Source organism: Colossoma macropomum, unplaced genomic scaffold, assembly GCF_904425465.1.
Source record: "Colossoma macropomum unplaced genomic scaffold, Colossoma_macropomum, whole genome shotgun sequence".
NCBI classification, from domain to species: domain Eukaryota; kingdom Metazoa; phylum Chordata; class Actinopteri; order Characiformes; family Serrasalmidae; genus Colossoma; species Colossoma macropomum.
This window is the reverse complement of record NW_023494788.1, coordinates 21267994-21281810: the sequence shown is the minus strand read 5'-3', so window position 1 is coordinate 21281810 and position 13817 is coordinate 21267994. Positions and strand designations below refer to the sequence as shown.

Here is a 13817-nt window from a genome sequence, read left to right as displayed (position 1 = left end):
GGAAATATAGTAAATTGGTGTATTATGTTGCAAAAGTAGAGAAAACCCAATGGACAATAGAGGACATCCACAAAGGGGCAGGGCAGGAGACAGGATGGATTTAGATATTATGGGAGATAGGAATAGGAGACACTTCAAGAATGTCTTCTTCCAGTTTCTGCAATGCTTACTGGTGGATCTTTTGTAAGTTAGCAAAATATGCTTTTTAGTTTTAAAAGGATGGAATTCACATTCAGAACATATGGTATGCATGTCCCACATGACATAATACTGTCCCGTATTAAGTGATGTCCCATAATAATAGAATCCATCCTACATAACATGCATGTTTTTAATATCTCCTTCAGATTCCAGACTGAAATGAAATCTAAAACATGATAAATGCTACTTTCATTAATATTCTTTTGTATGATGCATGTTGTTGGGAATTTGTTTTACACATACAATATCAACCCTCTATTATGATTAAGAACATTTTTATTAGAGAAATAAACATGTTTTTCCACAAGGTATTTAATATGGCATCTGTTATTGTCTTCAGTTTTCTTTATATCTAAAATTGTTACAAATGGATATACAGCTTTTTGGAATTAAACTTTTCTAATGTAGATTTTTTAAAAAGTCATTTTAGTTTTTACAATTAATATTCTCTTAAATTTGGTTCAAATACGACTGAATGACACAAACAGAAAAACTATATAACAATGACTTGAGAATGAATTTATTGGACACAAATATGACCTAGAAGAATTGACGAAAATTAACAAATATGTCAAAAAAGATGACACAGTACTCACATCTCACCATCATTACATGATACAACACATCATGTATCTCAGTATACTTCTGTACATGAAAAAGTTCTACAGCAAATAAATATCTGAGAAAACTATTTACAATAAAACAATTACAAGTAACCAACTGAATCTTGACTTTTCTTTTCTTAAGCATCGTTGAAAAAATCCATCAGAGAATTCAGGTCATAGTTGTCTAATATTTCAAGAAGCTGTGAAACCTTTGTTTTGACATTCTGCCCTTTAAATTTGAACTTGTCAATGAAGAGGTCGGTTATCATGCCTGTAGGAAGACCACAATGAATTCATTAAAGAGTTAGATACATTTCTTCAAAAGATTTGAAGTCTACAAAAGTAAAAACGTCATTCATGCAAGAGTCATGGAATTAGCGTTACTATGTATTTGATATTTGACATTTGATGTAAATCCTATATGATTAATCTCACATAACATACAGACGTCTCTTACCATACAGTCGTTCCAGGTGAGCTGGCTGTTTCTTGTATTCCTCTAAAAGACGGGCAGACTCATCGAGTATACTACGATACTCTGGAATCAGGAAATCTGCATTCCCTTCATGCACCTGCAGCTCCTATTCAACACATATACACAATACTGTGCATCACACAAGCTTTAACTGAGCATAATGGTTCATTTATAAATCCACATTGCAGGTTACCTTTAAAGCATCAATAAGCTGAACCTTCTTGGCCAACAAGAGCTGATATTCGAGCTTAGGATGAATCATCTTCAGCGTATGGCTTACAGAATCTTCGTTCACTTCTAAAGCAAGGCAACAAATGACAAAAGAACATTATAGTAAAACTTTACATGTTAAATCGAATGACTTGAATACAGTTATATGCAAGATTTTGTGCACCCCTGATCAAATGTTGTTTTATTGATTTTCTAATTGAATACAAGTTAACATTCTCTACAGAGAACACAGTTCTGCACATTTTATTGCAAAAAATTATTCAAATTGTGCACTAACAATTTATGAAAATTCTATATTGAAGTTCACTGTAGAGGATGTATTAAGTTATTTTCACTCTGAAAATGAAACAAAAAAACATGCAAGTTGACTAAAGATATTCAAACATTTATATCACTGTTGTCGGAAGAAAACCTTCTACCTCCGTTTTTCAGTTTTTGACATAATTGGAAATGCCTGTGGCCCTTGACATTGTGTGTAAATTTCATGAAGAATGGACCAAAAGAAACGGCTCAAAATGACTTGGAAAAGTCTGGTTCCATTGACTTACATTAAAAGTAAAGTATGTTTTTTCCTTCTCATGTAAAGTTATCATTTTGAAGATTTTCTTCTAGGTTTTCTTCCAACAACAGCGATATATGACTGGTTATTTCTAAACCTCTTTTAATCACAATATATTAGAGTCACGTTCTTTAAAAAAATTCAATGGCTTTGTTTTTGTAAACTTCCCTAAACTGGAAAAAATCTGTTGAAGAGCTTTTTGTCTGAAGATATACTTACCATAAGAAATGTTCAGGTTGATTTTGCGCTTGGTGGCCTCCTTAGAGAGGACATCTTTGAGGATGGATATAGTGGAAATGTTATCTGATTTAAAGTTCCCTTCACCTTTGCTGAGTAAAAAAACAGCTAATTAAAATTCAAACTACATACAGCATAAAGTTATGATAGTAAACACATCAATGCCTTCTGAAAGGTGGTGATTCAGTGCAATCTGGAAGTGCCGATTAAACTGCATTAAGTTTGGAAAGTTAGAAATGATTATAATTAAATGAATCAAAATATTAATATCAGGTATTTAACTAGAATTTAACTGGGATTTAAAGGCTGAGATGGAGGAGTTTGTTCCACAGTTCAGTGCCACAACACTGAAAGATCTGGCACCCATGGAAGAGAGACGAAACTTTGGAGCTGTGAGTAAACCATGACTACAGGATTAGTAACTGGTAACCAGGCACTACGTGGTAACCAGCGCAAATTTTGAAGTACAGGGGGGATATATACACCTTTCACTGAATTTCATATCAACAATAAGTATTTGTAGTTCTGCAGCCGTAGGATCTTTCACCATATTTTCACTGTTCTGTATGCTTTACACCAATGTTTCCCAACCCCAGTCCTGGAGGCCCACCACCCTGCACTTTTGGCAATTTCCTTACTTTAACACACGATTCAACTCATTAATGGGTTTTTAATGAGCTGATTAGTTGTATCAGGTGTATTGGGAGCAGAGAAAACATTAAAACGTGCAAGACAGTGGGCCCAGGGTTGGGAACCACTGCGTTACACAAAGACTGTCAAGAGTTTAACTCTGTTCTGTCTACAGTGGACCTGGTCTTACCAGTAACTGGCTTCAAGTTGTGTTCCCAGAAAAGTGTTTTGAAAGTAGAAGGTGATGTTTTCTCCTGCTGGGGTTTTCTCTGGCACCTCAGGCAGGCAGAACACAACCCACGAATGGATCTCTGCAAAGCTGAACTGGCCCACCAACCGCAAAGTGTTCATGGGTCTGTAGACAGAACCAGACAAGAAGGGAGATTGATCATATGTGATATAGAGATATAGACATCATATGACTGATGACTGTGGTACCTGCATATGATGCTCACCTGTCCTGATCGATGCTGTGGGTCCTCTGGTGGAGGGACAGTGGTTTGATCTGGTACTGTCGGACCTGGCAGGTTTTGGGCTGCAGCCGTGGGGTTACGTAGGCCTGAAGAGTGCCGTACTGACCCTCAATTGACCTCACCTGCAAATTAATGGAAAATATGTGGTAGCAGTATTCATAGTAGGGTGTGCAGGAGTGAATGCAAACTTGTTAAAGTGTCCGACAGACTTAATTCATTAACTTTATTCTTCCTCAATTCATTTATTCGCTTTATTTTCCTTTACTTTAAAACCGTGGCACACCAGAGTCACCCACTTGTGTTCAGGACAGTACAGTTTAGTGCAGCCAAATAGACATTTATATTTAATTTGTTTGGACAAAATATTTTATGTTTATAATACATTGTATATATTGTTGAGCTAGGGTCAGATATTGTTTGGCTCATGTTGAGTTTCAGCTCAAAACCTGGACCAAAATCTAAAGCTCTAAGCATTATTCACACATTTGTTATACTGCATTAAGAGAAGTCGGGAAAAATATGTAAGTGAAAAAGAAAAATCTGGCAAAACTTTGACAGATAAGGCAAAAGCCTATTTAGTTTTTAGTTAAGCTACATCAGAAATGCTTATTCAGCAGCCTAAGTTATGCATCAGTTTACTATATTAGTGCATTATGAGTATAAATGACATGTGGCCTGTAACAAGGTTATGTGTTTACATTCAATAAAAATTTTACTGTACATTCAGTATTTCTCTTTATTACTTTATCAAACACAAACATGTGTTCATGTAATTGAAGGAAAGTTTAATTAAAGTGGGTAAATAAAGATTATATTTGTTATGCTATGTTGATTTTTCCCCCCTTTCCTGTGCTTAACCAAATATCCATTCATTAACTCTTACAAAATACCTACTTCATATACATCAAAGCTGACCTTCAGCCTTTCAGACTGATGGACACATCAGCGAGAGATCTCCTCCACTTCAGCAGAAAGATCTACTACACTTAATTCCATGTAACATTTTCAATATTAAGAAGAACGTGCTTTTTAAAGTTAAATTTAAGTAAAGTTAAGTTACCTTAAGTTCCAGCCTTGTTGTATTAGCCTGGCATCTGTAGGTGGCAAGCAGGAAATTTCCATTTGGCTATTGAGGAAAATGTGCAAACAGAAATCTTGTTGTAAACCCATGTTAGGCCCAGGTTCCTTATTACAGTACTGTGTTTGCTTTGTGGTGCATCATAAATGATGAAGACTTGGTAGTACTTTACCTCTGAATCACATTCACTGAAGCTAACCACTGCTGAGTTTTTATCCACATCAAGGAGGTCTATTGGAACATCACTCTGTTAAAAGAAACAATCACAATATTACAGTACAAAAAGATGCAGATAATCTATAAATGTTTAAAATTAAGATATTTAAGATATTTAAAATGTTACTACCATAAAACTTGTGCTCTTTACTAAAATAAAGTTTTGTTTTCTGAGAGCGCTGACCTGTAGCAGCAGGTTGTCAATGGCAGTCTGAACCTCCAGCGTGAGGCTGTAGCTGGCATCGTCCTGGCAGAGAGTGAACCTGTCATTGATGCTGAAGACGGGCACTGCGGACACAGCTGTGCTGGACTGAGAGCTCTGTTGGTACTTCTCCCGACCCTGCATTACCTTCACCTGCAGCTGCTCCAACTCTGCCCTGCAAACACACGTCACGACACAACATTAGATATGAGGGATGTAAAAATGTATGCAAGGTGATTCAGATGCATGGATTTTGTAAGAATTGATTTGAACTGACTATAATAACATTTGAGAAAGTATGCACTCACTCATTGTTGCTAAATAAAATTGTTGTATTTGCCTATATTCCACTAAGGTCACTGAATTTGTAACATTTTAATAACACGGGGTTGCCCCTGTAAGTCCTTGCTGTTTGAATCCACCATACTGAATAGCACTGTGTAAGAGCTGTAAAAGGCCTGATTATGAAATAGCTTAGGATTGTCTCTCTGTACCTGAGAGCAGCCACTTTGGCCTGGGTCTCTCGGCTCATCTTCACCTCATCCCCTGGCCCCGCCTCCATCTGCTGCGGCTCTGTGGTGAGGCCTGACACCCAACCTAGAAATGTCACATCAGGAACAAGAAGGGAGGTTTTAGCTTAATTAGCTTAAATACGCTAAATTAGCTTAAATGGTCAATAAAAACAAATTAACATGTATGACAGAATGTATTGTGTATTCTAGCTGTCAAAACGCCCATCTGTGCAGCTCTAAGCTTTAGAAACACAACTGTGCTATACACAGCTACACAAATAAATCAGTTATGTGAATCTGTATCTAAGGCAAAAAACATGGAGTCTCTGACCTGTGTAGGTCGTTGTTAGAACCTCATCATATGACTCCTTTCCTACGCAGCCCCCCTGGATTGATGTGACACTCTCAGACAAAACCTTGTGAACACAAAACAGTGATCATACAAAATCAGCAGCAACATTTGAATCAGCAGGTAGCATTAACACGTTGTAAACACAGATTTCAATGTTTCCATTTCCTCGTCACACATACATTCTCAAAACGGAGTGTGGGTTCACTGGAGCTGTCCAATCCATACACCTCTACTGTCCCGTCATCCCTGCCAACTAGAATGTCTTTCACACCATCACCCAGAATGTCAAATGTATCGATGCACAGCACCCCTTGAAAAGACAAGGATAAGAAAACAGTCAAGTCCTGGTTGCAAACCATCTATGGCTACCGATTTAAAAAATGTACACAGGATCATTTCCTACCTCCTTTTTTCTTCTCATTGTCCACCTCCCATCTGGAGACTGGAGCTGAACTGGTTAAGTGGACAAGTCCCAATTTTCCATCAGCTGTTCCATAAAGCACCTCTTCCCCATTCTTACCTAGACATAAAAGAGATATCGACAAAACAAGAGCCTTTAAACTATATAGAAACATTTCCAACATTCATATTTAGACATGATTTCGTAAAGTTTTTAATTTTTCTACTTCAGGCATAGAATTTACTACTTACCTCCATCTCTGTTGTGAAGCTCCAGAACAGATGGGGGTCCAGGGACTTCAAAATCATACAACAGCTCAGAGCCCTTTAAGGAATATGATGTATGATGCAGAGTGAATAACTAAAGTTATAAAATAAGGTACTAATTTACTAATAAATTTACAAATAACACAATTTGGCCCTTCACAAAGTTGCTCAGGTCCTGACATATGTCCATTTCTCTCGCATTTAACACATCGACAATAGAACCGAATGTTTGCTTTCTGTCTAATATATCCCAGACCATGATCTATACGCAATAAATGTAGCATTACCTGTAATATACGAAGGACTCTGTCCTGACAGGCAAGGACAGGCACCGTACGACCCACTGTTTCCACAGGTAAACAAACTATGTCGTTGATTTTGTCTCCTGACAGGTAATAGTCCTGGTCTTTGCAGTCACAGTAGTGGTTGTAAATGTAGCTGGCACACACAAAAAGGTCTGCCCCAGAAACATGCCTACCAACAGTATTTAAATTTTAACATTCAAGACCTATGATTCATTAACAACAGCATAGGATGCAGAAATAAAAACTCACATAGCATTGATGCTCTCAGTCAGATTGGCCTCAAAAGAGAGAAACTGTTTTCCCTTTTTGGTGTAGCCCCTGACCTCAGAGCCAGAACACACAAAGATCTTCTCCTGTGGTGTGCCCAAAGCACCTCCCAGCTCCAGTCTGGAGATCTTCTGCCCGGGGAGACTTTTGAAAACAGGCTGGACAAAGAACATACATGCAGGTCCATCTTATTTCATCTCAGCTCAACAGTGGTAGGTGGTGAAAAGAATTATCATTCTAACTGAGGATTTAGATGGAGAAAGTGCATGAAAGAGAATAACGTTTTTAATACGCACAACTGCCTCGCCCTTTTTCATCCCGAAACAGTTTACTACACCATCATGATCTGCAACAGCAACCTGGATTGAAATAAAACGCAGCAATTAAAAGAGGGAATTCAAACCGATATGTCTGCAACATTAGTCATTCAGAGTGGTTTATGTGTGAAGCATCTTTGCAGAGAAAGTCAGAATTTTAATTGGAAACAGACGTCTGCCTCTAAAAGCTATCTCACAGAAAATTATTACATGAAATCGTTACAAATACGCTACCTAATGCCTGAGGCATTGTTTTATGACGGTTTTGTCCTTATTATATTTTTATTTTCCCCTATTCCCTTATCCCCATATATTTATTTCAATCTGTTCATGGTGCAGGGGTACATGCAAGGTGTTGATAGGTAAAACAGTCCCCGAAGAAAACCTATTTTTCCAGATTTAGAACTATTTTACCATCATCAACTTTCACATATAAAAACTCAGAAGTGACATACAGATTCACTGGTAGGTTTGCACGTTAAATAAAATGGCTACAATTGCTTAGATGTTGCGACCCCAGGTTCCTATCACCACCACTGTAAAAAACAATAATCAAACTGGGAAGTTTCTCTACAATGAACTATTTCATCTTAATAAAACTGCTTAATAAAACCACCTTTTGTGTTGCTTTTCGTCCCACTGCAGGCAGAAGTTTCATCGTTTTCTGAGACGTCACTCCAACCTCGGAAGACCAACAAGGAAAAAGGAAAAACAACTTCTGCTCAGCATTCCTGTTAATGTACTGTCTGTTTAGTTCATTACTAGCTTTGTATTCTGCACTCTTTAAAAATATGGTTTTTCAAGGGGTCTTTAGTAAAACGAATGAGTTCTATATACAACCATTCCACGCTTAAATGGTTCTTTGTATGGAAAATGTGTTGTATATGGTTCTATTTAAGCCCTTTTTGAAAACGGATCTATAAAGCACCCAAAAGGGTTCTGCTGTTGTTGCAATGTCAAGCTTGTTAACAGACAGTGGATCTCTTCGTGCTATACAGAACCAAACACAACATTCTCCATTAATCTGAAGAACTATTTCACCATGCAAAGAGACATTTAAGCATGCAAATCGTTCTACATAGAACTCAAATAGAACCATTCCCTTTACTAAAGAACCATCTTTTTTAAGGGTGCAAACGAACTGAACCTACTTGTTATGAGCACAAAAACATTATAAAATATGTATAAACCAAAGCAGATAACCTACTAGTTTTGTGTAGAAAAAGAGTATTCTTACCTGGAGGTAATCAACATGGTTTAAACTGAGCTCCATCTTCTCTGCTCTGATCACAGATGTAGATCTCAGTTCGTGAATAAATCACTAAGCTAGCTTTTTTACCTGCGACTCCACAACACTGTTTTACTGCGGCTCGATGCTAAATTCATGCATCTGTTGTTTCCAAGAACATAAGCGACGGCGTTTTTGACGGAGTAAGATGGAAAGGATCCTCAGTGAGTGGATTAGCTCAGGGATTAACTGCTGCTGCTGACTCTTCTCGTCTTTTAGCCAGCTAGCTAACTAACCGAACTACCTTCGCATGCTAACGGGATTTCTCCCTTACAAGAGAGCTAAAGCGACGAGCTAGATTTAATTAGGATTTGTTAAAGATGACACTCATTTGTATGTGACTTTTCGAGGCCACAAACCCGGAAAGAAAGTCGACTTCTTAGAAAATAAATACACTTCTAGCAAAGCTAGCTAGCTAACTTGCTTTCTCAGACGCGCCATGTTTGGACGCACTGACGCATCCGGGGTTTCCATGGAGACGCCTTGCACGCGCTTCTTCGAATGAATGAATGAATGAATAAATAAATACGTAAATAATAAAAATTATGGAAAATAAACGATTATTATGTATTTGATAATATGCGTATTTTATTACAGGTTTAATAAAAATATATACACAAGGAGTACAAAGGGGAACTCCACCAATTTTTCAAAATTTCTGCATCAACCAGTGGTTGCAATGTAAACTGTCATTCAGAGCGGTTTGACGTGAAATGGTTAATTATAGAGAAAATTACAGTCTCAGATTTTTTTGCAATGGTGGTGCTAGAAACCAGGGGTCCCGATGTCTACAACACAAATATAACCATTTTATTCACTGTCCAAAACCAGCAGTGAGCCTACATGAGTTTTCTGAGTTTTTACATGTAATGTTGATGATGGTAAAGTAATGTTTTAGGCCAAAAATAAGTCATAAATCTGAAAAATAAGTTTTCTTTGGGGATTCTTTTGCCCTGCATGTGTTTCTCTGTATTGATTGGGTTAAAATAAATAAATTTAAATACATTTAAAGCTAAAATATTATCACAAAACTAAAATAAAATGCTCACAAATCAGGCTGAGTATTTAAAGCCATTTTATGTTGTTATTTTCAGTGAGGGAGCTTTTAGAGGCAATTAAGACTTCATCACCACCACTGTAAACAATTCAGACTCCCTAAAACAAAGCATTTCAAATCAAACCACTCTGAATGTTTTTGGTAACATGTTAACCATTTAATTATGCAGAAATTTTGAAAAATCGGTGGAGTTCCCCTTTAATGACTTTTATAGGAATATTTAGCCTAATTATAGGCAAATTAATGCAACGGAGCATACAAAGCCTTCATTATCATGCATATTAGCATCAATAAGGACAAAATGTTTTCTTACAGACAAAAAGCCTTTATCTGGCCTTGATGGTGCCGGGAACGTTTTGTCAGTTCTGATAGTGCATCAAACTCATGCGTGACGAAAGAGTCTATCAGATTCGGCTGAGCTCAGTGGCTCACTAATAAAGCACTAAGATAGCTGTTTTGATATTCATTATATTCTCCCTCTGCAAGTTGAGGCTTGATCTGATGGAGAATAAACATGTGCATGTGCGCACGTGTGTGTGTGTGTGTGTGTGCGCACTTTCCCTGGCTGAGAAGTCAGGGCAATGAATGTCCTTCAGCACCAGGGGAGGGGTCAGCACTCAGCAACTGCAGAGAGAGCTTTGGAAAAGCAGTCTCATTCTGGTAGCAGCAGAGGAGACGCAAGACGTGCCACCTCGAGGAGAAGAAGTCAGGGAGAGATTCAAGCAGGGAGGACCAATATGGAGATGGTTCCAGATACTAAAACCTAGAATGGCTTTCTTTGGAGGAACCCCGTGAAGAACCAGGGCTTCTGCGTTCAAGTCTGTGGAACCTGATGCCTGCCCCAAAGAGGTTCCTGGTGGCTTCCACCTCTATGCCTCTTGCGGTGGGATGGGGCTGGAACTTGAGTGTGTATCTGGGGATTCTCATGCTCCTGCTGCTGATGATGGGGCTCCTGCTGTGGATGGTACTGAAGCAGCTGAGGAACTCAGTGGGTAACAGTGCCCTGCACCCCTGTCGATCTTTCAGAGAGCCACACTTCGGACCCTGCAGGAGACGTGATTTCTGAGACGCAGAAAAAGCCATGGATTGTTATTATTACTGGAAATAAACTGGCCTCCTCATGGAGTTCTCTTCAGTTACTGTCCAATAAGTGGGCAGTCAGAGTGGACTGTGGCCCTGAGACTGAAACCCAAGAGGCAAGTCCTGAGTGGGCAAGACTTTGAAACTGACTAGCAGGAATTTCATTCAGTTTGTGAGGGTGTAATAATTCATGTAATAATAACTTCTTAAATTAACATGTTTATGTAACAGCACATTCCTTTTTAAATCTCCAAAGACAGAATAGAGCTTTAAATGGGCTTTAATTTAGTAGCCTTTGCTTTTTACATGCTTTAATTCATTGCTTAAGCATTCGTACATAGTTGTTAATTAAAGGGGTTTTCCAGCAGTTTTTCAAAACTTCTGGATAATTTAGGTTTTGAGATGTTAATAGAGTCATTCAGAGGTAACTTTCTGTGAAGGGATTTCAGAGGCATAATAACTCTTCAGATGTCTGGTTCCTATCACCACCACTGTGAGCAGTTATGACTCTGCAATTTCTCTAGGATGGAGCATTTCACATCGAACCACTCTGAGTGGCTTTGTTTACGCCTCAACCGTTTAATCATGTAGAATTTTTGAAAAATCGGTGGAGTTCCCCTTTAACAGTTTATCTGCCCTAATGAACCTCACAATTAAATAGGCTCTCTTTACTGACTTGGAAATTAAAGTTCCTTTAGAAATAGCCAAAAATCTGTACTTATATTTATAATCAGGACTCAGGAAGGTAAGAATGGACTTTTCTCTCCTTCCATGTGTCCTGTGTTGGGATATGTATTTACATTGAGCAAAGAGTTAGTGTGGACACATGATGAAATCTATTTCTAAGGCTGTAAACATCCTGTAATCATGCTTAAAACCAATAATTCATAAAGCAAAAAACTTTTTTATTATAGTACACCACATGGTGAGCAGCAGCAAAGTAATACAGTGTCATGATAACAGAATGAGTCCATTGAAAGGACATTATAGATTTACAGTTCTACCTGTTTGCCAGTAAATATTTAACAGTGATAATGGATTATCTTCAATTATTAGTTCAAAATTCATTTTCTGGAATGTAATCCATATTGTAACGCATGTTAATCACCCTGTACAATAAAACAGCAGTGTTTACACAGTCTTTGCAGCCATCACTCTCTGCTTGTCTTCCTGGTAATGCTGGGAATCCTGCAGATCTGGTAGCCCACAACAACAACAAAGCACCCAAACTTGATTTCTTCTCATCTAATTAAGTCAAAGAGGCCAGAATATCATTCATGTCAAAGGCAGATGTTCCTGGAAGGGAGATCAATGGATGGCTGTGCCAAGAGGTCAGAGGTTAATGAGTCTTCATTTGTCAGGGCTTCTCTGCTTTAGCCACCCATGACCAAAGACAAGCTATTTTCACCTGTTCAACACAGACAGGTCATTATATAGTCTCCTCACAATCAGACCTATGATGTTGTATAATAGCGAAATGCTTTGGTTCTTCTTCAGCCTCCTCAGTCTCGAAACTTGACACTTTAAAAACAAATAAAGTTTTGTCATGAAACATGTTCTCTGCTGTGTACTAAAGGGCATAATATGTGAATTATTATTATTATTATTTTTATTCTTTTTTCCTGGGAAACATAATATTCACTGTCCAGTAAACTGGAAAGTTACAAATTGGTGGCTAAAATGTGTAATTTTTTAACCCCTTAAAATCCCAGGTTTATTATATACTAAGGCTTATTGTTCAGTAAGTAAAATACAGCTTCAATACAAACTGGCTGAGCTACTTTTAGGTTCTAGAAGTGTGTAATAAAACGTTGGGCCTGCCAGTGGGCTCTGGGCACTTAAGGGGTTAATGAACATATTTATTATTATTATATAACATTTCTGAAACACAAGAAATGTTTTTTTTATTTGGGTCTTTTATACAGATGAGGCCTAATTCCAATGTTCAGCATACTGAACAGTGAAACCCACTGAAATCTATAAAAACAAACCCCAAGTTCATAGAACATCATCTACTGACACTCCTTAATAAACATAAGATTCTACTTTTAACACAATAAACAACATTGAAAAATTGCATTTTTAATGCCTGTGTCTATTACATTAATAACATCCAAACGTTCCAGATTACTGGACGTTAAACTTAATCTCAAAATGTAACTCATATTTTTTTACCTTTCACTTCTAGAAGGACATGAAGAAATAAACACAGGATCATTCAGAAACAGTGTGTCGTTTGGCTTTGGAGGTGGTAAGTGTCTGTCTCATAAGCTGCCATGTTTGTTTTTGTTCATTACAAGATCAGAAAAGAAAACTCTATTAAAAGATCAACCAGTACAAAGACTGAGTTCTGTAGAAACACATACGAGTGAGTGTGCTGACATATTTGCTTCTGTAGAGCTGGAATGCCTGGGAAAATATCTCCAGTATACTGAGCATTTGGAGTGATGAGGTTAAACCTCTTCTTAATCCTCCATCCTAGTCCACAAATAGGAGCCCTCAGACCAGGACTGCAGGCTACAATGAAAATCCACAAAAAAATCAATGAAATTCTCATTCTTTAATTAGTTGCATTCACTGTTCATGATTTCATTAATATAAGGTGCCATAAGGCCTTCTGGGTGGGTTGGGGTGCCATTTATCTTTAAATCCATAACACTTAAAAAATAAACTTCATTTTTCAAAACTGATTCTAAGTAAACATACATTTAGCCATTTAAATGTGTGGCAACCAATCTCAGAAACAATATCCTTTCTTTTATAAGGTTTCTTTGCTGATAAGCTTAAATGAGCCACAGGGTTGACAGTAAAATAGTGAGCATAGAATTAGCAAATGCACAATGTTACAATGTTGTTAACTGGCATCTATGCGAATGGAATGATGAAATTAGGATGAAATGACTAACCTAACTTAAAATTACTTTTTAAATTAATAATTTACTTTCCATTTACAGTGCCAAAGTTTGGGTGCCCCTGTTCAAATTACATGTTTTATTTATTTAAGTGAAAATAAGTTAACACATCATCAACAGAGAACACACTTCTGCACATTTTAATGCACAATTA

The 13817-nt window shown here is 37.5% G+C and overlaps 1 protein-coding gene across 1 annotated transcript; it reads right to left on the bottom strand.

Moving 5' to 3' along the window:
- Positions 1-699: 699 nt before the first annotated feature.
- On the bottom strand, positions 700-9053 carry bbs7 (Bardet-Biedl syndrome 7). The gene is made up of 19 exons (XM_036568797.1): positions 8564-9053; positions 7943-8008; positions 7306-7368; positions 6992-7167; positions 6725-6911; positions 6423-6495; positions 6175-6291; positions 5951-6081; positions 5751-5835; positions 5402-5504; positions 4890-5082; positions 4662-4736; positions 4472-4537; positions 3394-3533; positions 3129-3293; positions 2291-2400; positions 1475-1578; positions 1264-1387; positions 700-1077 (listed from the first exon to the last, which is right to left on the bottom strand). Exons 1-19 carry the CDS (start codon positions 8597-8599, stop codon positions 944-946), a joined length of 2148 nt encoding a protein of 715 aa, XP_036424690.1. The 5' UTR covers positions 8600-9053; the 3' UTR covers positions 700-943.
- Between the last annotated feature and the right edge of the window lie 4764 nt (positions 9054-13817).